General features: G+C 48.4%; 3 protein-coding genes across 11 annotated transcripts; all 3 read right to left on the bottom strand.

Annotated features, from left to right (window-relative positions):
- Window positions 1-300: 300 nt before the first annotated feature.
- On the bottom strand, window positions 301-10,493 carry LOC148391602 (chondroitin sulfate proteoglycan 5-like). 7 transcript variants are annotated; one of them, XM_088386084.1, is made up of 7 exons: window positions 10,104-10,493; window positions 7,697-8,531; window positions 6,443-6,631; window positions 4,976-5,129; window positions 3,050-3,106; window positions 2,243-2,332; window positions 868-1,017 (listed from the first exon to the last, which is right to left on the bottom strand). In XM_088386084.1, exons 1-6 carry the CDS (start codon window positions 10,291-10,293, stop codon window positions 2,246-2,248), a joined length of 1,512 nt encoding a protein of 503 aa, XP_088242210.1. In that variant the 5' UTR covers window positions 10,294-10,493; the 3' UTR covers window positions 868-1,017; window positions 2,243-2,245. The 7 variants fall into 7 exon arrangements, with proteins under 7 accessions (XP_088242208.1, XP_088242211.1, XP_088242209.1 ...); XM_088386088.1 differs by having other exon boundaries at window positions 5,054-5,129; window positions 10,104-10,491; XM_088386082.1 differs by lacking the exon at window positions 2,243-2,332 and having other exon boundaries at window positions 301-1,017.
- Window positions 10,494-11,117: 624 nt separating this feature from the next.
- Window positions 11,118-19,836, bottom strand: smarcc1a (SWI/SNF related BAF chromatin remodeling complex subunit C1a). Of its 3 annotated transcripts, none has more exons than XM_088386078.1 (28): window positions 19,576-19,836; window positions 18,766-18,885; window positions 18,602-18,687; window positions 18,438-18,519; window positions 18,266-18,358; window positions 18,127-18,196; window positions 17,972-18,041; window positions 17,825-17,900; window positions 17,618-17,743; window positions 17,084-17,205; window positions 16,742-16,872; window positions 16,606-16,665; window positions 16,490-16,527; window positions 16,298-16,419; window positions 16,143-16,214; window positions 15,885-15,998; window positions 15,655-15,808; window positions 15,474-15,584; window positions 15,305-15,364; window positions 14,979-15,237; window positions 14,745-14,906; window positions 14,127-14,182; window positions 13,858-14,014; window positions 13,572-13,750; window positions 13,356-13,490; window positions 12,765-13,077; window positions 12,561-12,686; window positions 11,118-12,475 (listed from the first exon to the last, which is right to left on the bottom strand). In XM_088386078.1, exons 1-28 carry the CDS (start codon window positions 19,747-19,749, stop codon window positions 12,384-12,386), a joined length of 3,360 nt encoding a protein of 1,119 aa, XP_088242204.1. In that variant the 5' UTR covers window positions 19,750-19,836; the 3' UTR covers window positions 11,118-12,383. The 3 variants fall into 3 exon arrangements, with proteins under 3 accessions (XP_088242204.1, XP_088242205.1, XP_088242206.1); XM_088386079.1 differs by having other exon boundaries at window positions 12,774-13,077; XM_088386080.1 differs by having other exon boundaries at window positions 17,084-17,178.
- Window positions 19,837-19,983: 147 nt separating this feature from the next.
- On the bottom strand, window positions 19,984-23,804 carry cmtm6 (CKLF-like MARVEL transmembrane domain containing 6). The gene is made up of 5 exons (XM_088386090.1): window positions 23,653-23,804; window positions 22,585-22,724; window positions 21,983-22,159; window positions 21,671-21,769; window positions 19,984-21,374 (listed from the first exon to the last, which is right to left on the bottom strand). Exons 2-5 carry the CDS (start codon window positions 22,699-22,701, stop codon window positions 21,189-21,191), a joined length of 579 nt encoding a protein of 192 aa, XP_088242216.1. The 5' UTR covers window positions 22,702-22,724; window positions 23,653-23,804; the 3' UTR covers window positions 19,984-21,188.
- Window positions 23,805-24,083: the final 279 nt, after the last annotated feature.

Here is a 24,083-nt window from a genome sequence, read left to right as displayed (position 1 = left end):
AGCGTGGTGTGATGTAGACTGACTACTAATGTGTGTCTGTGTGCTTGTGTGTCATTGAATGTTTTGAAAGGAGTGTGTGACGTTGCCAGATGCTTTGTGCACATGTGAATGTAAGTGGGCATGTGAGCGCCACTATACCACCTGAATGCTGCTCTATGTGCTGTGTGTGTGTGTCTGTGTGTGTGTTCATATGCAAATTTGTTGGGAAAGAAGCTCAGAACCTCATGAAACAACACATTGTGTGCGTGTGTGTGTGTGTGTGTGCGTGTAAAAAGAGAGTCGACGGCGGCCAGACAGAGGTCATGTTAAAAAGGTTTTATTTCAACAAGTGTCGGAATTGCGTTTGTTGTTCTCGTTGGTTGAAAGAGTAGAAAATTAAAACAGTAAAAGTACATCAAAGGATTAGAAATTACACCAAAGAAAACAAGACACGTCGTGTTTGAAGTCGATCCATCGATCTGATTTGTTTGCAATATTTAGAAACACTTACTGGATTAGTCAACAAACATCAAAACCTTTCAGTAGCTTTTTCTTTTGACCACGTTTACACACGCTGGAATTCTGGAAATATTTTTACAAAATACAACGATGCAGGCAGGAAAGTGTGCGTGCTTGTGTGTGTCTGTATGTGCATGTGTGTGTGTGTGTGTTTACATGTGTGCAGTGAAAGAGGTAAGGGGCAGTCAAGTGACCACAGGAAGGTAGTGAAGTGATGATAACGGGGCAAGAGGAAAGGGGCGGGGCTGGACGGCAGTGTCAGCGTAGCCGCTCGATGGACCCGTGGAGGGCGGCACGGCGGTGGGGGCATTGGGGTGGGGTGGGGGGGGGCTCGATGGTGAAAAAGTGTATTTTTCACATCATGTTGTTCTGCAGAGAGTTGACCTCCGAGTCGTCGTCGCCCAGCAGCTTGTGGTTGTCGTGTTTGGGCGTCAGCGCGTTGTGGATGTTGAGGGCGTCGTCTTCCTTGGGCGGGGCCTTCACTGGCTCCTCCAGCTTGTTCTGGGAATTAGGATCATCCTGACCAATGAGGAGGAGCGACGCCAATGGGGGAAGGCAGAAGTTGGTATTAGAACAAAGACTTCAGCTCCAACCGGTCGCTTCTGTAAACGCTATCGGTGATACAATGCGTGTCACATTGCGTAACACCTGTTCGATGTTACAACGCGTGTGACATTGTGTAACATGCTTATGGTCTAAAACGTGAGCCAAGAAACATGTAACATCATGTAACGCCTGTCATGTAAGACTCGCTGTGCCATGTGACACATGTAACGTCACGTGTAATGCGTCATGTAATGTGTCCAAACACTCGTAACATGACCTTGTCGTCGCTTGTGAGGTCATCGAGACGTTACCGTCATTACAAGGAATTTTACACGTTATGAAACAATCAAGTCGTGTAACACGAGTCAAATTAATGCCATGTAACGTGTGTGTGTGTAATGCATATACCGTATGTAACAAGTCTTCCACTATAACACGTCTTGTATGCGTACACAAAATCATATCCGCTTTGATGTGCTTTGTGTACACATAACTTCATGTGACACTTTTAGACATGGTCACACTTCTCATCGTCATTGTGATGCTACCCATGTACCGTTCGGTATGTAACAGGTGTGACATGTACCGGTACCTACCAAGTGTGTAACATCTCGTGTCCATTTTTATTAGAGTAGTTTTGTACCATCTGTAACATCATGTAACACGTCTAAGCTATCATGTACTATGTAACATCAGGTAACCTTTATAATGTTATGTCACCCATCTTGGAGAGGGGTGTGGCAGTGTAAAGTGTCTTCTCCATGTGTGTTATTGCTTATTACATTTTTGCTGCATGAATACAACCCCCCTCCCACCCACCCCACCCATCAGCCTCCCTCAACCCAGTCAAACAACCCAGGAGAAACATGCACATCCACATGCAACAGCTTTAGCAACCCCCAAACCAAATTCTTGTCACTTATGAAATATTGACTCATGCAGATAGCCCCCCCGCCCTCCCTCCCTCCCCCAGCACTGTATGGCCTCCAAGTGAACACTTGGGTTGCCCCTCAGAGGTCTCCTGTGGATACAGAATGGCTCAAGGACTGCTTTTGATTCACTTTCATGGTCGGCAGCAATACATACACACACACACACACACACACTCGCACACACACTCACACACACACACACCGTCGGAAATAAACGTGTTCGTGTAAGTGTTACATGTGTGTCGCGTGACAAAAAGTGGATTTACCGGCTAGATCGTAACTTCGGGCAGGACGTGCGGGTACGTGACTTCCATGGTTACGGGGTACGAGCCTTCTTTCCTCCCGTCAGCGTGAAACTGGAAAACGTTTTGTGTTTTGTTGGGTTTGGTGGTGGGTGCATGTGGGTGGCGGTGGTGGTGTAGGGGGGGGAGCTGGGTTTGGCGGTAGGGTGGGAGGCACAGAATCACGAGGGGTTTCCAGCGTTTTGTCTTTTTTTTCTTTTGCGGGAAGGGGTGGGGGAACAGAGATAAAAACGTTTTGATGGTGATGATGATGAAGGCACACGCACACTTTGGCCAGACCAACGACCCCTCCGCCCCCACTCCCCAAATTGGATATTTAAGTTTGCTTTATTTATGTTCAATTGCATGCTGATGCTTTTTTTCATTCAATGATAGGTTATCTATATTATGAGTTGGAGGTTGTTAGAGAACCTTCCATCCTGCGCACTTCCTTCACAATCCTTCACGCTTACTTCCATCTTAATTATTGCCTGTTTCTCTTGATTTCCTGCTGACTTCCTGATTATTTCGTTCTTACTTGATGCTCACTTTCTCCTGACTTCCTTCATACCTTCTACTCACTTCCTGTTTACTTTCCCGCACATCTTCTCATTTCATATTTGGTCATGATGGCACACTTTTGTGTGTGTATTAGTGCAGTGACAGTTGAGGTGATTTATTGATTGATTTAGCTATTGATTGATTGACAGGTGTGTTTAGGAAGGTGTTGAGGGCAGGGCTTAACGGATAGCGTGGTGGGACGAAGGGGGGCGAAGGGGATTATGGTCTTACCTCGCAGTCGGACTCCTCTTTGGTCTTACACTCCCACGTATATCTGCTCATGGTTTTCTGAGGGGAGGGGGGGGTTCAAAGGTTACACTCCTCAAAAGCAGTAAAGGCATTGCTGTCATGGCAACGGAGCGAGAGACAAAAGATGTGGCCATTATAGCCAGTGGGACGAGGCAAACAAGAAGTGAAGAAAGCGGCGCTAATGCTATGCTAATTAGGTTCATGTTAGCTCATGATAATTAATGTAGTTAATCAGTCTTTAATCGCTTTCATGTTTAATGGTTTTAATATTTATTGTATCTATGGCTGGTGTTTGAGCTTAAGATGCTAACAACGTAAATGGATTCGTTTGTTTTGATGAATTAAACGCAATGTCCGTTTGATGCTAGTCATGTGAAATAGCTCAACTAGCTGGAAGTTAGGACGTTAGCACAAGTTATATTAAATATGAAATAAATGTTTGTTAGCAATGAAACATCAATCAATTCTAGTTTTAGTGTTTCAGTTGGTGCAGCTTTTATGCGACAGTAATATGACTTTTTGGGAATGTTGTGAGGTAAAGAAAATTTGGGGGAGATGCGATGAAGATTTTGGTTTTTAGTTGGTTTTGTGTGCGAGGGTTGTGAAAGTGTTTTTTGTTGCCTTTGCTTGGAAAGTTAGCAAGGAGCAAAAGTACAGTCACTATGGGTTGCTAGATTAAGGAAATTTGTTGTAGTGCTCAGCTCGGCGAAAGTAATTCTTCTGTGTACTAACTGGTCTCAGTGAACAGGCCCAAAAATAACATGACAGCTTGCTAGCATTTCATTTTGTTTCTCTAACATTTTTTCTCCTGACATAACCTATGATCCCATCATGCTAAGCTAATGCAATACTAGCTACTCTTGTTTCCATGTGTTAAAGTAAAGTTGTGTTCTTTGTTGAGTTTGCTTGAAAAGTTAACAGAGAGCAAAAGCAGCGATGGGCTGTTAGAGGCGGTACCACTTCTAACTAAATGTAGACAAAAAAAACCCCACACCGAGTAGTTGTAGCTCAAAGTGAAGCTAAGAAACCCCATGCGGCTGACTGAGCTCGATGAATGGCGTAAAAAACATTCTGAATAGAACAGAACACATTAGCGTGACTTGTTTTTTTGTTTCTGACGCCATCCTCCGATCCCATCATGCTAGGGTAATGCTATGCTAACAGCTAACCATGCTACTGGTACTGTTAGTTGCTACAGGTACTGTAGTGTTGCATCTCAGATGTTTATCCTGATAGGCACCACAACGGACGATATCACCCGCCCCTCCCTCCGCTTGCCCCGCCCACTCTCAGGATAAACAAGACAGTTTGTTAGCGTAGCAGAGCTGCAGTGGCGGGCAAGGCCAACAGGTGGCGCATGCCCGACCATGACTTACCGAGCAGAGAGGTGAGCAGAGATCATAGGTTGGAGACAAAGATGGCTGCGGCGGGAGGAATGAAGAATTGCGGGAAGGAGGTGGGGGCTTGTGTCATAATTGTTTACGCTATGCTAATTGTTTTAAAGAGGAGGAATTCAATATGGCACCTCTCAGAGGATCTTCAAAAATGAATGTTACTGATGAAGATGGCTTCACAAAAACTGACAGCAATTTGCATATTTTCACTTAGGGGTCAACTCTTGCTGCCGGCTGAGTTTGCATCGACATAAATGGCAGAGTGTTGATTTAGTTGGACGGAACCATAAATTGACACTGTTATACAATTAGTGCACTGACTCCTTAAAAATGTCATCATTTCTCGGGTGTCCCCCCGCAATCCATCCCCCTCTCGCGCCTCCCCCCTGGCCTCAGACTGAGTCTCTCTACTTGGGGGTACTCATGCCCATGCGTCGGGAAGGGGGAGGGGGTAGGAAAAGGGGAGTAGTCAGATGCAGAAAAAGGGAAGAAGAGAGCGGCGGGAGCACGTTACCTGACAGATAATGTTATCATAGTAAGCCAATGCACGGGCATGGGGGGCGTTAGGAGGGGTGTCGCACAGTTTCCTTACGTTTGGGTGGGAGCCCTCAGCGATGGTGGACAGCGAGAAATTATCATTGTGAGCCTCCGACGTGGGCCGGTACTTACTGCAGGGCGGCACGCAGCAACCGGGAAAGAAGAAGAAGAAGAGGAAGAAACGGGAGAAGGAAAGAGAGCAAGAGAGAAGAAGCAAACTTTTCATCTGGGATGCAAACATCAACATTTAAAGTTGTTCTTCTACACCGGAGCACGACAAGTGCTGCCATCATTCAAATTCACCTGTGTAGCAGATTAAAAATTTTATGAAAATATTATTGCAATTATTGTCCTATATTTTTATATATTTTTTAAATGATTTATTAGCATTGAGCTGACAGGGACATTCGTAGAGCTTCCTTCCTTCCTTCCTTCCTTCCTTCCTTCCTTCCTTCCTTCCTTCCTTCCTTCCTTCCTTCCTTCCTTCCTTCCTTCCTTCCTTCCTTCCTTCCTTCCTTCCTTCCTTCCTTCCTTCCTTCCTTCCTTCCTCCTCACTTCTCCTGCTTCCTTCCTGCTTCCTACCGTCTCACTTCCTTCATGCTTCCGGCCTCTTCACTTGTGCCTCTTTCCCTTCTTCCTCAATCGCCTCCATCTCTCGATTCTGGATGAGATTGTCGTCTCTCCATCCCCCCTGCAAGGCCCCCTCCTTCCTTCAAAGTTGCACAGCTGCATGTAGGTCAGCCCCCCCCCCCCCACCACCACCACCACCACCCCCCTCTCCGACTGCCCTACTTTCAGCTGGATGCAGCGAAGCTATGACATCATCTTTTCTCTTTGTCAAAATGTCTCCTGGCTAGCCGCGTCTCCTCGCCATCATGGCCTTCATCCTCCTCATCATCATGTTCCCCCCGCAGTGCCATCATCACCCCACCCATCTCCCATCGGTCTAAAAATATCCCCCCTAGCGTGGGAGCTGGCGTCGACGACCGAGCTCTTCGCCACTTTGCATTTGCATGTTCGATTCCTGCGAGCTGCCGTCGGGTCGCCATGGAGACGGCTGCTAAAACACTCGGCCAAGCGTCAGTGCAGAAACACCCCCCCCAGTCGTCTCAACTCTCCCCAGTCTCAGTCATCATTTTGCATTCAGTCCACCTCCTCTGCCATCCATCCTCCTCCACACCCCGCCATCTTCCTCTCACATCTCGCCAAAGTGAATTAGAAGAAAAAGGAGACACCATTTTATCACCTTGCAGAATCTACAGAGCGTGCATCAATATGGACACCTAGTCCTCAACCACCGTTGCAATATTTATTTTACTGATGACTTTTTTTTTTTAACTCATTCACTTCCAACCCAGTTAATATCTTTGACGTCTGTTGCCGTCAATGACACCGAATGAGTTCATTGTAATTTGCATACACCTAAAGTTTATGGCCACCTCACCTGCGTCTGCGCAGCTTCTTATTTTCAGTCTTGAGTACGTGGAGCTTCTTGGCGAAGCACACCACCATCATGAAAAGCAGCAGGACCACCACGGCCGACGCACCGACCGCCAAACACATCACCTGGAATTCCGTCACCACCGCCTCGCAGCGGGCACCTTTGTGCCAGATGTAGTCTTGAACGTTGCACCTGGAGGACAAAGGGATACTCATCATCAGAAGATACTCTGCTTGACCTCCGTGACGACATATTTAGCATAACACCGACGTCATGCTAACACATGCTAACACATGCTACACTGCTAACGTGCGTCCAGTGAATTGCATTAGCGTTAACACAGCGACCTGTTACGTGGTCACCATGACGACACATTTAGACGTGTGTTGTCATGTGTGTCCATGAAAGCATGAATACAGAGAAGCTGACAAAGAAGGTTTATGTAAGAGTGGTGCCGAGGGGCTTTCAAGTAGAGGGGGGGGGGATGTGCTGGTTGTCACGGCAACTCAGCCTGAGCACCACGATCTTTCTCATTCCATTACATCTAGAAAAAATTTATACATTTGACGCATTTCTTCCACTTGATCTCCGCCCCTTGGGACAACTTGCTGCTGCCCCAACCCCGCCCCCATCCGTCCTCCCCCTCCCTTCTCTTAGGCTCCGCCCCCAGTGACCACCATTACATCAATCCAAACTGTAATAAATAAAAAAAGAATGTTAACTTGAAATGAAGGAATACCGTCGCTTTGTTTCGTAAGCTCCAAAACACACTGTAGCACGCAATGATTGTGTGTCTGTGTGTCTCCAGTGGAACGTGTCAGTCATCTTTGGCAACAACAAAAGTTGTGTGGGCGCGCGCACATGCGTGCATGTGTCTTTTGTCGTAACCACGCTGGCAGTCGTAACTCTCCTGTGTCTTTGACCTGTGAACTCATTGACTGGAAGTGAACCCTAACACACACAGCGTGTGTGTGTGTGTGTCCGTGCAGATGGTTTTATTATTGCGCCTGTGTTTCCATGAAATGTAAAATGGATACACACTGCATGCAAACTTAATTATATCAAGCTGCCGGACACACACACACACGCACGCACACACACGAGCGCGCTGGCAATGCTGTAAAGTTGTGACTCATTGAATTTGTGCTCCACCTCTGCATGTTTCTCATCTGTTGATGCTTTCTTCTTGTCTTTCTTTTTTCGAAAATCAAATGCCTCAGCAAATACAGGATGTGTGACGACAGGTGCGTGTATTACCTGCAGAATGTTCCGGCGTCTTCGAGTAAGTAACATTGCCCTCCATTATAGCAGAAGTTGGGGTCAAAGTCACATGGGGAGCGACAAGTAGCATTGACCATCTGGTAGCCCGGACGACAGCCGCCCATCCCGTCGGAGCCGTCCGCAGGGGTGGCGCGCCGGGGGCCGTTTGGCAGGTAAGACGCGGGACCCGCCGACTTGGGTCGAGCCGGGGAGTCGCCGTTGTCGGTGGTGGTGTCGGGGTACTCGTCGGCGGTGGGGGACACCCCGTCCTCGTACGGGGTCAGGTAGTCGTAGCTGTCAGGCATGGCCCAGGACGTCGGGTCGCCGCCCTGGAGCTCATGAGCCAACGAGGAGGTGGGTCGCGGGGCCAAGTCCAGGTTACGTCCACGGGAGGCGGGATCGAAAAAGTCCACGTGGAGGACGTCGGCGTTGGTCGCCGGGGGGGCGCCGGCGGACGGTCGGTCCAGGTCGAACACGGCCGTGTCTCTGACGTTGATCCATGGCGGATCGGTACGCGCCAGAGGCTCCTCCTCCACGACGTCGGCTGGCAGACGGTTGCCGGGTAACAGCAGCTCCGTTTCCGCCGAATCCAGGCTGATCTGAGATGGCGAGGGTGTACCGCCTAGTTCCGGCGCTAACATGCCGCTGCTTAGCTCCTCCTCCTCACCGCTGCCGCGGGCCACGCGGCCCGCCCTGGGTGTCACAGTGTTGACGGAACCACTTCCCATGGTGACGGCACGGCTGACATCGGTGGGACCCTCCTGCTCGCTCAGCGGGACGGTCCCGTTTGGGGAGGCGGCCAGCTCGGTGGTGTTGGTCGCCGTGACGACTCCTGAAAACACACACAAATAGGAGTTGAACTCTTGCGCTGCTGACACACGCACACACTTGGGAATGACATCACGTTACACGTGAGGAATTATGGGATGGATTAAAGGAGTAGTTGACTAATGCACTCCAACACTCGACAGTCCAGATTAAAGATTAGCACGGACACCATCATCAGTTTCAACACACACACACACACAGAAACAGACACTACATACACACACGCCAAAGACAAACCCACATATGTACAATATGTGCATAAAAAATCTAAGCTCTGGAAAGTGGAAAATTTTGCCTCCTCCAAATAGAGTCAGTCAATTTGGATCGTTCTCCGTTTCCAAATGTTTTGATGTTGTGGAAATGAGAACGTCGTCAACACAAAGCTGACCCGTTTCTTTTTTAAATTGGGGTTTTTGGTGGCAGCTGCAGATGGCGCAGCGTTTCTCCATCCAGCTGGGTCAGCAGCATCTGTTGCCATGGAAATGCATCTTTCACATCCCGTCACACACGCAAAGCTGAACATCTGTGTGTGGTATCAGAGCTTTTGTTTGTTGTCATTTTTCAGTTCATCACTGAGGTCATACAAAGGTTGAGTCCTGGAAGACGTCCCACGATAGGCAGACCTGACTATTCAATGCCTGTGGCGTAACACGGCTGCATCCCTGCACACTGCTCCATCACAACGACGTGAAGAGGTGCAGTTTCCACGGCAACGGGCCGCTTCCTGCGGCGGGATGCAGATGCTTTGAGTTCATCGGGTTCCTTTGCAGAGTGCCGAGAAGAAGGAGCGGAGCGGAGCGGGCACAGGTGTGGCAGTGACACTCACACACACGTACTCAGTCATGTCTGTTAGCATGCGGCTAATGTACGACCGAAACAACTTAGCTTAAGATTTGAGTCTACTGCATTCACACCCACACACGTTCACTGTCTAATGCTGAATCAAAATCACTTATTGAATCACTTAATCATACATTCATTAAGTCCCATTCACACACATAATAATTGCAAAGTTAAATAGAAAACAATTTACAGTCAAAAAATGAGACATTTCGAGTCTCACGGTTTGTCAAATACTAAATCATTTACTGAGCCGCTTGAGTCACTTATTGAGTCACATTTGAAATAAAATGACTATTTAAAATGAACAGTAAACAATTTCAAGATGCTGAGGTCGTCAGCATCTCGTGCACGCGCATGTGGTTATTTAATAAGCGCGCTCGGCTCGGTTGGCAGACAAAGAGGCCGTCGTCGCGCTTTTGTGTGTATCAGAATGTCCGTGCGCGCGTGTGTGAGCGCCCCCCTCCCCTCATGCATTATTCATGCGCACGCTAATCTGCGCCTCGCCTCTTTGTGCCGTGCGTGTGCACGCCGACACGTCCCGCGGCGCCCTGGCGCACGCACGCCATGCTGACCTGATTTCAAGCGTACTAGTAAGTGAACATCTGTCTCGTGATGTGACCTCGTTTCCCGTGCGCGTGCGGAGCGAACGCCAATACAGACACTCGTCCATGCGCGTCCATGTTGACAAGCAGCTGACGCGCGCGCGCAACGGCGTTAGTGTGAGTCCTCTTACCGTGCACGGAGATGAAGTGCAACAGCAGCAGCGAAAAGAGTGCGCGCGCCATCCGCGTGCGTCGGCGGCAGCTCCCCGTGCACGAGCTGGTCTCCATGCTCGGCGTGCACGCGCAGTCCACAGCACAGGAACGTGCGCGTGAAGAAGACGAAAAAGAAGAGGAAGAGGAGTCTTCTTCATTCAGCAGCATCGCCCCTCGGTTTGGCTCGGCTCAGTTTGGCTCACGGCTCCATCTCCTCCAGCCGCGCGCGGTGATGCGTTCAGGGACTTCGCTCGCTCGCTCCGCTCCGGCTGGGCTCGCTAACAGTGGAATGAAAGAAGACGACAAGCAGAGAGAGGAGAGAAGTGAGAGAGAGAGTGAGTGAGAGAGAGGCAGGGGCGGAGAGGGAGGGGGACGAGGGAGGACGGGGTTGTTTGGTCCCCTCTTCCTCCTCCCCCTCCTTTAAACCTCCTCATCCGCCCCCCCTCCCCTTCCCAAAATTTGAGTGACAGCTTTGTTGCTTCTGCGTTTTTGGGAGTGTTTCTCCACTATTTGGCAGATTATTTTGGGGGTGGCGGGGGGCTATTTATAAATTGTTATTTATTCTGGAGTGCACATGGTGGTGGTGTCAGCACTAATGAGATACCCCCCCCCCCCCAATATCCAAGGTGTGTGTTACTTTGTATTGTTTCTTTTCTGTTGTATTTGCTAACCAGAGCAGAAGTAATTCTTGCTTGGCCCCCACTACCCTCACGTCTGCCGCTCCTCCCCCACCCAAAAAACACACCACCAACAACCATGACAAACACACAAACATGCACACAATTTTAACCAGTGGTGCTTAAAGTACTCTCAAAAGTACTTTATTCAAAGTACAGAGATACTTATTAACCATGCATATTTTTTTTCACCAAAATGCTGCCTATTTACTAAAACCGACATAATGCAAAAGCTATAGTTGGGATAAGAACATTTATTTTGTGCGCCAACGAGGACATTCAAATACGTTAAATAAAAGTTGTCGGAGAAGAGCGTTTGTAGAAAAACATTTTATTGGCCAGCGTGTAGGTCCACTGTAGCAAACGGACCGGATACAAAAATCAAAGGAAATGCTACAAAGAACACAAGTTCATCTACACAAAAATCCTTTAAAAATACCATTATTAGCCATTAAAGATAATATACGCAACAGTGGTGAAACAAAGAGGATCGCAAGACTGCCTGCGACGGCATGCTGTGATATCACGGGGACGCCTTAAAAAACAAAACAAGAGGAATCAGGAAATAGAGGTAGCAGGAGGCTAAAGGTTCTACAAGAGAAGCCAGAGGAAAGGTCTAGAAGAGGTAGCCAGCCAGGAGGAAAAGGAGGAAGAGGAGGTAGCAGAGATGCTAACAGTGCTAGCTGTTCACTCACTGTGTGTGTGGACCGCACTTTTGTCATTTCAAAGGAGGAAATATCAATTCATATTGTCGTGTTAATTTATGATCCACCTACTCACACAGACACACACACACGGTAGGAACATGAAGGTTTACAAGCTTTGTCTAACGTGATTGATCAATCAAAGCGCAGTACAGTGGGTGAAGGGGCGGGGCTAGCGAGGTAGGCAGCGTTCGGAAGCCGAGGCAGAAGAGGAGGCGGGGCTTAGGCGCTCGAGCGAGACATCACAGTCGCACCGACAAAGGCAGCCGGGGTGTGTGTGTGTGTTTTTGTGTGTGTCAGCTTCAGTGTGAACCTCAGTTTGGTGTGTATGTTTAAGAAGGGGGCGGGGCCTAGGGCCGACGTTAAAATTCTGTCATCTTTGTTTTGGTTAAAAGGCGCAGAAGAGCGGGCGGGGCGCTCACAAACATTCAATGTTAAGTATGACACACACGCGGGCCGGCGGGGAGGCAAGCATGCACAAACACCTCAACACTCACACGTTCAGTTCATTTCACATGTACTTTGTCATGCACACCCTGACGCGCAGACAGTGTTAGTTCAGCGCGTGCACACACAGTGTACGACTGACACACACGTACACACACACACACACTCAGTGTAACTAATGCGAGGTAGACACTCGCCAGGTTGGAAGTGGTAACTTTGTACAGTGTTTGTCTGCAGCCTCCATTGGGCCCGACCCAACAGAAACAGTGTATATGACGTGTGTGTGTGTATTGCCCTTGCCACTGAGCAGAGCCCTGAGAGTGTGTGACTGTGTATTCAAAGACGTTTGACAAGTTGTGGTAATGATGAGTAGCAAAGGCCCATAAATAGGCTTCAAGTGTGTGTACGTGTGTATGCGTGTGGGAGGGGCTCAGTTGTCTGCTGCACGGCCACCAGAGGGAGCTGGAGGGCCGACAGGGTGTGGGGGCACAGCCTCAGGCTGTGCAGGCGCTGGTCCTGGGTCTGGGAGAAAAAAAAAAAAAAAATTGCAGTCAGTTAAAGGTGAGAATGCTCATGAACAGTGACCTCCCGTTCATGCACTACTCACACATGCCATTGGGGGCTCCTGGGTGGCGCGGCGGCATCATGGGAGGCATCCCGCCAGGTGGGGGTCCAGCGGCAGGGGGTCCGGCCATCATGCGTCCAGGCAGGGGCTGTCCCGGGCCCATGGGAGCTGCGTGAAAAAGACCAAACATCTCACATGTGACACTTGGAGGTGTCTGCAGGTGCCACTAATGTAGCCTAGCCTCACCTGTCTGACCTGGGTGGTGGGGTGCCATAGGGTGGTGACCCATGGGGGGGTAACCGGGGTGCATTGCGGCGCCTGGCGGGGGTCCTACATGGTGAGGCGGCGGGGCGCCGTGGTGGGGAGGCGGCCCGCCGGGGTGCATGCCCGGCGGTCCGGGGTGGGGTCCGGGGGCGTGGCCTTGGCCCTGAGCCTGGGCGGCGGCTACCGCTGCCGCCTGCTGCTCCATCTGCTGGCGAGCTTTCATCTCGGCGTACTTGAGCTGCTCCATGTGGAACGCTTGGCGCTCGGTCAACAGCTGCTGACGTTGAAGCTCCAACTAAAACGAGGACACCGCGTGAGACAAAGTACATTGGCGGTTGTTTGTGACACACATCCTTACAAATGCTGTTGCCGATTGACAGCTGTCACCAAACAAGACCACAGTGGGCAAGTGAAGCTTTCGATTTGGTGGCGGGAGCGTGTCGCTAGAGACTGCGGATTTGGTCCGGCAGCTCAGGAGCAAACGTAAACAAATCCTTAAAAAGAAGACTTCACTGCTCTCACAGGAATGTGGCAACACAAAAGCACAAAGGAAGGCAACACAGTGAGACTTACAGCCTCCTTTTCACGATCCATGATGGTTTCCAGCTCCTCAAAGTGCCTCAGCTTGATCTCCAACTTCTTCATTTGCGTCTCCACCAGCAGAGCCACCAGTGACTTGATCTTCCTCTCCTCCACGGCTGCCAGGTGCTGACGGAATGGCAGCATACAAGATATTTACGACAGCGAAGGGGAGCGGCGCGACGAGCGCTTTACGATGCGATGCGTCACCTTGGCCTTGGTGGCGGCAGACGCCAGGGCGGCGGCCGCCGCTGTGGCGATGTTTCCTTCGCCCATGTCGTGCTCCAGCTTTTTCCTTTTCTCCTCTCCTTCTTCCGTGCTGGCTTTCTCCTCCTTCTCCTTCTCTTGCTCCGAGGAGGACGTCTCCATGGACTCGTCTTCATCTTTGTCTGGCGGGAGGGAAGATGGCAGATGTCACGTGACTGGGCAGGAGGCATTTCACGTGATGCTGTCACGTGACCGCAGAATGAATTCATAAAACAAGACGGCGACCAACCGGCAGACGCGGCGGCTTTGGCCTCGTGTCCATCTTCGCCCTCGTCTTCTCGCTCCGACACCTCCCCGGACTCCTTCTTGACTTTCTCGGGAGCCTCCGTCTTGTCGCTTTTCTCGGCCGACTCGCTGGGCTTCTCCGCCTCGTCCTTGGCTTCGGCCTGGGGGAATGAGACAGACGTCTTACGTGGCGCCAAACATACGCAGATACTTACTGAACAAGCAAAATTGACATCACTTGATGTCAATAGATGGGCTATGTCATGTCGTCACCTTGTCCCCCTGCTGGGAGTCCGTGTCCGTCTCGGTCTTGTCGCCATCTGTGGCCTCTGCAAGGGAGGGAATATATATAAAAAAAAAAAAAAGGTCACAACAAAATAATACACCCATGTGTTCACACAAAAAAAAAAAATATTAAAAAAAATTAAAGATTTGAAAACTAGTTGCACATTTTTAGTTCATACAAAGAGACTTTAAAGTATGTCACGAAAACAGGTTTTGAGGGCATAAACATGGATGAAGCATTGATTCCACGTGACCTTTAATCAGGACTAACATGATGATGGCAGAGAGAAAAAACATCTAAAGTGAGATTTAATCGAGAAAAACATATGACTGTGATGATGAAGATGATGGCAGTGGGGGGAAAAAACATGATGTGCGATGACCCATTTTCTGATAGCCCCCCCCCCCACGTGTTCCATTACCCCATCTGCTGTGTAGTTTTAATCCACTGGTTAAGGAGGAACGTGAAAGCACATGCGCACATCTGACAAACAACAATCTGCAGCCCTCTAGTGGTTGCTCATGGTTTAGTCAAACCAATTGGAGGAAAAAAAATAAAAATAATTAATTTTAAAAAATAATTGTGATGCGAAATGTGCAACCCACCTGTCTTCTCTGGCTCCTCAGGGGCGGTGCCAGCAATGCCGCTGCTCTCCAGTCCAAAGGCAGGGTCCACCTTGCCCGTGTTCCTGGCCGCCTCTTGCACCTTCTTCACGTGAGCCTCCACCAGCTCGGCGGGAACCTCCTCGCGCACGCGCGAGAACTCCTCTGCGCAGACAACGTGTGATGAGACGGGCATTTGTTGCACGACGCCGAAGAGACGTTAGGATCTCGTCTTACCGAGTGCGGCCCTGGCGGCGGCGGACGCCACCCTGGGGTCCACCACGGAGGCCAGGAAGGCGACGGTGCTCATGACGGGGTTCCCGGACTGGCTGAAGGGGATGGGCTGGTAGGCCAGCGGGCCCAGCGCCGACTCGGAGCTCTCCAGGTAGGGGTCCTCTATGGGCAGGCGCAAGAAGTGCAGGATGCACTCGTCTTGAGTGCGCGAGCCCACGTGCTCCGACACTTTGTTCCAGTCATCTTTGTACATCTCCAAAGCCTGCCACGAAGAAGAGAAAACCTCAATTCTGTGCTTGGGGGTGCTTGGAAAAATGCGAAGGACTGACCTCCAACAGGAGCAACGTCTCCTGCTCGGTCCACTCTCGAGAGGACACCACAGATTTACCCTGAAATATATGAATGATGATAAATGAATATAGAGGGCGACATTTTTTTTCCCCCATCGCCAAAACCTAATGCTTGAACGTGGTTCCGGTCATTCTGATCATTTCAGACCTTTGAGTTCTTCTTGTACTGGTCGATGCGGAGGCCAAAGTTCTGAAGGTCGATGGCTTTGTCTTTCATCTTGTCAGCGAAGTTGGCCATCTGCTGCTGCGGCGGCGGAATCTGTAACATCGGACGACATGTCAGAATATCACGTTATTGCCTAATTGCCGTCGCCGCTCCGCATCCTTACCGGCGAAGGTCTGTGGTTGAGAGGCATGAGGCCAGAGGGCGTGTCGGCCAGCACGGTGAAGTGAGGGGTGGGCGGGGGTCCCATGGGCAAAGGTCTGCTGTCGGAGTCCACCTGGTAATTGACCAAGCCCCACTGCTCCAGGAAAGCGTGAACCCTGCGCACCATGTGCCATGAGTGCGGCGGCAGTGTTTTGAAATTTCAATTGGCCTCGCGCAATGCACACAACTCACCGCATGATGGCGCACACGTCCCCAGTCAGGTTCCTGCGGCAGGAAGTGGAGGTGAGGTACTCTTGGGGGTTGAGACGGTAAGTGTCGATCATGAAGTTGCGGTAGGCTAGGTATCTGTTTGGAAGCGTGGCAAGATAAAATAGGAGCGGATGTTATTCTCATAATGATGTCATCATATTCTTTTAAACCGAGATTGAAGTTTTTTTTTTTCCTCAGATCATGGACCTCAAGCAAATTGATTGACAATATGCTGCTCACATTTCTGGAGTTTTTGACTTGTTCTTCCCATTGAAGAACTCTGGCAGGGCTCTCCTCTCGATCTCATGAATGCTGAAAGAGGAGCAAGAAGATGAGGTCCCGCTTTGAAAAAAATAGTCCCGAGTTTTGCCAGGGCTTCGGCGTCGCCGACTCACCAGTTGTAGTCAAACCAGGCGCTGTAACTTGGGATGATGATGTGGTGCGTCTGCTCCGTCACGTTGTCCTCTCCGGCGTCCATCATGCGGCTCATGTCGGCTTTGTTCCCGTCATCGTCCTCCTGATTGCATAGTGATCATTTGAAAATGATGACGTTGAACGTCGTTTCCATTTAGGAGTGATCACGTTACCTTCCCGCCAGAAAGCACCGAGTCATCCTCCATGTCATCTACGAAACCAAAGCGGCACAAATGATGTCGTCAATATTTTCAGTCTACCTGTATTGTGTCGCGTCACCGTCACGTACCGACATCGGCTCCGTTGTCCCCTTTAAGCGCCGTGTTGTCAGAGTCCTTCTTTGAATGAGCTGGACGCAAGACGGCAAAGCGTGTTCAAATTGCCATCACATTATCGAAACAGCAACGGCCCAATTTGGAATGTACCATTCTTAGAAGTGCTTCCCTCCTCAATGCTAGCACCTGCAGACGAGTCGTCCAGGTCCTTGGTGACGTCGTCCTCCGTGTCCTCCTCTTCACCGCGGTGTCCCCGGCGCTTCCAATAATGCCCCTGGTTCCTGAGGCGGGAAGTAGACGTCACGATCGCAAATAAAAACATCTCGGGGCTCTACGTTAACTCGTGACTGCGTTGGGGGGTCACCTGAAGTTCAATCACGCCGGTCGGTACAAATGTCAGCACAATACGAAACATTTACACTTCATTGATCAATCTATTCATGAGCAATACGTGCGGATGACACGGCACGTGCGGCGCGGCGTGTTCCTCACCCCTTCTTTCCGCCTTTCTTCCGGGACTCGGCGGGCGTGCTGGGCGGCGAGGGCGAGCGCCTCCTCTTCTTGCCGGCCGAGTTGGCCTTGCGCTCCTTGCGATCGGGCGTACGGGAAGACGACTGATCAGACAAACGCCCCGTGCAGCGCGGAGGGAGCGAGGGATGGAGGATGAGATAAAAGAGTGGCAGAATGAGAGGATGGAACGTCTGCACACACTGGGGGGAAGGGGGGGGGGGCAACAGGCGGGGAAGAGGCGGGGGGGAGGGGGTGCAGTGGCGTGGACCCACGAGCAGCCTTCCTGTCTAATCTCACTCTTAATCTTACAATTCATCATCTATGGCTTATTTGTCCGCTCTGACTATTCTTATTTATATCATATGAACAGAAACGCCGAGGTGCTTTGGAAGAAGAGAAGGTGAGGAAGGATGACAACAGACGACATAGACGGACGGACAGACAGACTTTCCATGCGAGACGACATATCCCGAGCATCTAACAATAAGCAATGCGTTACGTTTTGGTAACACTTACCTCCTCCTCCTTGGGAAAGATCTTCTGGCGGAAAGTGACCGGCTTCTTGTTGTCGTCCACCTCGTAGTCTTCCTCATTCATCCACTCGTTGAAGGCGTCCGTGTCCAGGACCCATCTGGCGTGGACCTGAGCCAGGGACACATTTGCACACTTACGTCCAAGCTGTCCATTCTATTTTTTTTTTTTTTACCCCTAAAGCGCGCTCACCTTCCAAGGTCGGTCGGCACTGGGCGGCTCCTCCACGTCGTGGTCCACCTCGCTGGCTGCCATCCAGGTGTCGTAGCTGATGAGAAGAGACTGTCTCAACTTCTGGAGGACACATATGAACTTCGACAAGTCCTCCGTTGTGCTCACCTGTCTGGGAAGAGACCCCAGTGGACCAGAACCTGCTTGTCTTTCCTCATGACGGGACGCAGCCACTCTTCTGCAACGCACCATTTTCAAATAAACGATTTAGGAGGACAAAAAGACCAACCAGAACAACAAGATCGAAAAAGAGCACTGCAAACCTTCGTCTTGCTGCAATGGCGATGGAAAAATGATGTGTGTGGCTTTGGACTTGTCCTCAGTAATGGAACCCTACGAGAGGAAGAGGAGGGGCAAAATGTGACGGTGAAGGTGGATGGAATGAGGTCCACTGATGCTCACCTGGTGCCTCTTAATGGCATCTTTGAGTTTACTGGCTTGCTTGGCTTCCATGTCAGGGGACAAGAAGACGGTGGGCCGGGTCAGGCAGTTGTTCTGGACGAACACATTAAAGTCCACATGGGATTAAAAAGTCAAGAACATGATTTTGCATTTTTTTAAGGGCTGACTGTACCTGCACCAAGTTCTTCTCTACATTCAAGAACATCTCCACATTCCTGTCCATGCGGGAAGGATTCTGCAGGTCAAAGCGCCGCCTGTGGATGACAGTCGAGCGCATGTGTCAAGGGTGAATTTGCATGTTCTGCACAAAGTTGAGAATTTAAACCACAAACTCACCAGCCTTGCTCACTCTTGAACTTGTAGACGGAGCCCAGAATGTGGCAGAGAGCACCCCCCGCCTTCATGTCCAGGAAGCACTTGGCCTTGGTGGGAGAAAAGGAACAGTGAGGACACAAAACAGGAGCAGACATCTCGGACGGTAAAAGGTCAGAGTTCTATACTGGCAGCTTGGTGAGAGCGGGATTGTTGACTTTGCGTCCAAAGGAGTCCTCCTGGAACTGAAGCAGCTGCACCACGAGCCCGGCCAGAGATTTGCTGGAGGGTGAGTCATTCTGGACATACTAAGAACACACACACACACTTTAGGGCATAGTTCCCACTCTCATGTAACATCTAAAAATTTACAATAAAGAGAGATCTACTTTTTTTTTTTTCTTAATTTTGCTATCCCACATACTTTAAAGCCTTAAGCACCTTAACATACTAAAATATACTTTAGCACCTGTTCGCACTCTTGCTGACAAGAAATGGGGGACTATCATATAACTTTAGAGTAAACAATAAGACTTGCTCGGACAGATGAGCTACACTATAAAGCAGGCAGCAGGCAGAAATAATTATAATCACGCATATATTGAGATTTTATATGTGATCAGAATTGTTGCTTTAATAACTAAAAGGTTACTCGTCATTGTCGCCTCCAATGTGAGACGTACAGTTTTACGATGTAAATGTTGAGAGCTTACTAACATTAGCCAGTCTGTGCTAGCTTGTTAGCACTGCAGAGGAAGTCAATTATTTAATTAAAAGGTGCACGATTGAATTCGCTCTTTGTGTGAGCCATGCTAAGCGTCGATACATTGGGAGCTGGTATTCGCAGTCACCCACAAACAGCAAATAAAATCCCACTGACCCACAAAGTTGGTGACTTTTGGATAAGCTCGAGTCGGTCCTCCATTGTTAGCGTAGCGCCCGGCGGGCCTCCATTGGAATGAATGGGGCGATGCTAATGCTAAGCTAAACTAGCTCACCTTCTTGTAGTGCTTGCTGATCCACAGACGAACCGTCTCCAGTTGGGATATGGTCTCGGAACTCTCCCAGAATTTGGCGGACGGGCCACCGTCTTTCTTGCGGCCCACCGCGGTCCCGCTGCCACCGACGGGGCCGACGGACGGCCCGCTAACCGAGGTCGCCAGCGTCGCCATTGTGTGTTTTTGTTCGCTGCGTTTGTCTTTCTCCTCCGCCGCCTTGCTCCGAGCAGCCGCTCCGCCGTTACTGCGCAAGCGCAAACGTGTTTACGTTTCAAATTTTGCGAGTTGCTAGTTTTGATGCATTATGGGAAAAGTAGTCCTCTACAATATCAAGCTAGATTTATCAAGATGACGCATTGTAAAATATCTTTTTTTTTCTTCAAGATAACAAATGACTCAAACAAAAGAAACAGTAGACATTTTTATTATGACAGACATCTGCGAAGATCAATGCTAAGAAAATAGAATAAAGTATGCTGTCATTTTATCTACTACATGTCTGGATTAATTCTATACGTACAGCCCGCAATATTAGCTTTAAAAATAAAATTGGGTTTTAGTTTGAACACTTTTGATTGAGTTGTTTCATCATTTGCAGTCTGCATAATTTTCTGGGCATACAATTCAATGTTAACAAGTATATATTTGTCAGAATCAACCAAGAGTGGACACCTGAGACATGGAATTAATAAAAAAATGCTTGCAGATACAATATTTAGTACTCATTTACAATTTGAGTGGTGGCCAAGAGGGTAAACAGAGGAGGAAAGGTGGAAAGAGGAAAATTTAAACATCCATGCTTAAACTTTCATTTTGCACGATGACTGTATACCAGAAAAGATTAAGGCATTTTAGCATTTTGACAGAAAGCTTCAAGTTTTTAAAGTGCAAGCAAAGTTTCTAACATTTCATCTAAACAAAGCATCACAGAAAGCTTTAGAAAAAACACCAATATTCTGTAATCGACTGTTAGTAACACAAAATGGAGTTTAGTTTTTCCTAGTGGTTAACATTATTCAAAAAGATTTTCATCTGCTTGTTATCACTTGGCGATGTTTGATTGCATGACGACAGGAAACAACAAGAACAAAAAATAAAGTACAACATCACCTTTTCCGTTTCTATAAACTAACTTCAGAATATTTACAAACTTGCTTAAAGGGGACATATTATGGACAATTGATTACATCGCGTATGCAATTATTTTTTTGTGTGTGCAGTGCCTGACCAGCAATCAAGATTGAAATTAATCAACCAAGTAAATCTTTTATCTATTTCCTGAAGATGTGACTATGACACCGCCCCCACCATAATCAAAAGATGAGCAGAGCTGCAGCGTTGGTACAGTGTTTCCAGCCCTACTGACATCAATACATCCAGCATTTGAAAAACTTTCTAAGACAACCGGAGGCTAGTTTGAATTGTGAAAAAAAAAAAACAACAACATATGTCTCCTCTAAGTGGAAAGGCGATTGTTTATTTCCTGAGTGTCTGGCCTCAGTAGTACAAAGAGCGGAAATCAGGCCAGCAAGTGGGAGACGTGAGCGCCTCCTAAAGTGTCAAATGTTTGACCTTTCATGGCGCCCACAGAGCACAGAAACAAGCAAAGAAAATCATTCTACTGCTGTGGCGTCCCTGTTGAGTTTTGTTGTTTCCGCCTGAGCCTCCTGGTCACTTTCTGCCGGTGGGATGCCGTTAGTCGGCGGCGTCTTCTTCCCTTTGCCAAAGGGAAGCCGGTACGCCCTCCAAAATAGGAAAAGGTCGACCATGAACGCAAACGACGCCAGGAAGCCAAACGCCTGCCAGAGGAAAAAGTTAGTAAAGAGAAATCAGGAAAGAATTAACAATTGACTAACATTTTCAGGGTGGAAAATAGGAAAGCATGTCAAACATGAAAGAAGGAAAGGGAAGGGCTAGGAGGAGGTAGGAAAGGAAACAAGGACATAGGGAAGGAAAGAAGACGGGAATGAGAGAAGAAAGCAGGGAGTAGAAAGGAAATACGGCGCTGAGTGGAAGATATTGCACGGAATGATGAAACAAGGTTGGGATGAAAGAAGGCGGAGGGAAGAAAGGAAGGAAGGAAATGTTTGCATACCGCAGCACTTTTCTCCAGAGAAGTGCCGCCGTTGATGGCAGCAAACGTCGTGGAGGCGATGATGAACAAAATGGCGATCACAAACGTGTACACAAAGTCCTGCAAGAAGCAGAATGCATAGTTGTGATATTAGCATTCATATCACACCATAAAAATATAAGAAGCTTCATCGGGGGAGTTGCCAACTCAGCATTTTGTCCTCGAAGACTTCCTGTACTGAGAAGGGAGGCCTTCGTTGTGGTCACGTGACGTTTGAACATCAACGCCACATTTCAAAACGTTTCGAAGCATTCATGACAATGCGCAGCTTACCAGACTGGACCAGCAGGTGAGGCCCACCCTGCGGTGCAGTGTGGTGGAGAGGAGGATGAGGAGCAGCGTGGTGAAGAGGAACGACGTGCAGCTGACAAACTCAAAGAACTCCAGAGCTGTGCAGTTGAGGCAGACGAACACCACCTCCTCCAGGATGAACGCCACCAGTGACAGCAGCTGGACAGGTGAGACGACTTTTATCATTCAAATTTGAGTCGAATCTCTGGAGTGTTTTCCCGCGCTAAACGTTGCGATAGTCCAGCGGCGATGTGCTAACGGAGCTTTGTGCCAACGGCAGCGCTTTCACTTCCCACTGGAGACTTCCTGACGAGAGGCCTCAGGAGGAAGAGCAAGTCATGGCCAGGGCCACCAAAACCGCACTTGAGTGTTTTCTGATGGCTTCTCCACCAATGTGGTAGACACTCGACCATCTACAGGTCCTCACACACTTGGCTCAACCAACCAGAATTGCTCCGATATTACAAAGAACCATCTCAAAGTCCTCACGTAAGACAACGATCCTGGTCAAAGTTCTCAAGCAGCACACAACCATCTTGGAGTCCTAACACAATACACCGAACCTTCTTAAAGTCAAAACTCACCACTTCCAAGACCTTGACGATGAAGCGTACTCGGTCCAGATATTGGGACGGCACCAGACAACAGACGGCGTTCGGGTTTGGCACCGTTGTTGAGGAATAAACTTCTTCTGCGGCCATGATGAAGCTTAGAGCTGACACACCTACATGTACACATACACACACATCATCATCTATTGACCAGCAAAATGTTTCTTTTTTGTCTACAATTTCCCCCGCAGGAGGAACCACACATCACTTTCATCCGATAGAGTCTGCTCATCTTTTGTAAATATTTTCTTTCCTCGTGATGATGATGCTGATGTAACACGTAAGTGATAGTCACCTAAGATTTACCTGACTACAATTAATCAGATTTTCTTGATTACTTTCTTAGCACAATACAGATTTTTTTCCTCGTGTTAGTGTGATGCTAAAAAAAAAAAGAAAAAAAAAGCTAAAGTCAAAATGTGACTATTAATCTCTATACACGTGAGAGAAGGCGAATGACGACATCATTCACTTATCATTTATAAAACAAGATTCTGTGATGGATGGACGAACAACGCAGTAGTCACCCAATTGCGAAGATCATTTCAAGGTGATGTGAAATGAAGACAAAAACAAACATTCAACAAAACGTGCAGAATTCTTAAAGAAGTCTGACTGCGCAACAAGCGACCGTGACACGCTGCATGCTCCTTAACTTCATATGAATTATTGATCTTTTCACACAAACAGCGAAGGTGATGACCGACTTGCCACTTTTCTCTCATTAAAATTCCTCTTTAGATTACCAACCGTACCACTAAATTTGAATTAAATCGATCGATAAATCACGTCGGTATGCGGGTGTAAAACAAGCCTGCAGTCGGACGAATTAGGCCGAACACACCAAGAACTTTTTCATGCGTAATGTGTAGGTAAAAAGTGAGATAAACACAAAAGTGAAAGTTGCAGAATTCTTAACAGAAATTGGCAAGAGACTTTCATTTGCACCGCCCGACTTAGTCGCATGCATAAAATCTGCTCAACACGTTCGCACGAACAATTTCACTAAACGTTTCATTTCAATCAACGACTTTGACTTACCGCTAAGGTTTCTTGGTGGGAAACAAGTAGTCCTGCCGTCTTCCACAAAAAACTTACGAGAAGTGAACTTCCGTGAAATTTACTTGAGCCAAAGCTTAACGTGAAAATATCGGAAACACGAACACAACTTCCGGTACTCTTCAGCGTAACTCTCACGAAATAATATGACATGGATTCTTTAGGTGCGTTCAAAAATGAGCACAGATTGCAGTCATCTCACCATCACAGGGAAAATTTCAAAATAAAAGCATAACAATACACTGATGCACATGTATTATTTGTAAGCTTTTATTTATTATACCAACGATAAAAATTTGAAGTCGTTCAACCCCTCATCATGTCTACACCCCGAAGCAGCATTTTTAGAGCGCCTTGTTGTGGAGGTGTGGAAAAGTATATTTTTTTCACGAATAGAAAACGAATAGAAACTA

Source organism: Syngnathus floridae, chromosome 10 (genome assembly GCF_059516105.1).
Source record: "Syngnathus floridae isolate MCC-2025c chromosome 10, RoL_Sflo_1.0, whole genome shotgun sequence".
Taxonomy (NCBI): Eukaryota; Metazoa; Chordata; class Actinopteri; order Syngnathiformes; family Syngnathidae; genus Syngnathus; species Syngnathus floridae.
Note: the sequence above shows the minus strand (reverse complement) of the source record. Positions and strands in the feature narration are given on the sequence as shown.

Excerpts from the sequence above, each read along its gene's own strand:
- LOC148391602 (XM_088386082.1), bottom strand. The coding sequence starts at position 10,293 with ATGCTGCTGAATGAAGAAGACTCCTCTTCCTCTTCTTTTTCGTCTTCT. Across the intron at positions 6,632-7,696 it reads GACGCCGGAACATTCTGCAG|GTGCAACGTTCAAGACTACA; the intron begins GTAATACACGCA and ends TTTGTCCTCCAG. Across the intron at positions 5,130-6,442 it reads AAGAAGCTGCGCAGACGCAG|TAAGTACCGGCCCACGTCGG; the intron begins GTGAGGTGGCCA and ends GCCGCCCTGCAG.
- smarcc1a (XM_088386078.1), bottom strand. The coding sequence starts at position 19,749 with ATGGCGACGCTGGCGACCTCGGTTAGCGGGCCGTCCGTCGGCCCCGTC. Across the intron at positions 18,197-18,265 it reads ATGCCATTAAGAGGCACCAG|GGTTCCATTACTGAGGACAA; the intron begins GTGAGCATCAGT and ends TTCCTCTCGTAG. Across the intron at positions 15,809-15,884 it reads GACGTGTGCGCCATCATGCG|GGTTCACGCTTTCCTGGAGC; the intron begins GTGAGTTGTGTG and ends CATGGTGCGCAG.
- cmtm6 (XM_088386090.1), bottom strand. The coding sequence starts at position 22,701 with ATGGCCGCAGAAGAAGTTTATTCCTCAACAACGGTGCCAAACCCGAAC. Across the intron at positions 22,160-22,584 it reads TCGTCAAGGTCTTGGAAGTG|CTGCTGTCACTGGTGGCGTT; the intron begins GTGAGTTTTGAC and ends TCACCTGTCCAG. Across the intron at positions 21,770-21,982 it reads TCACCTGCTGGTCCAGTCTG|GACTTTGTGTACACGTTTGT; the intron begins GTAAGCTGCGCA and ends TGCTTCTTGCAG.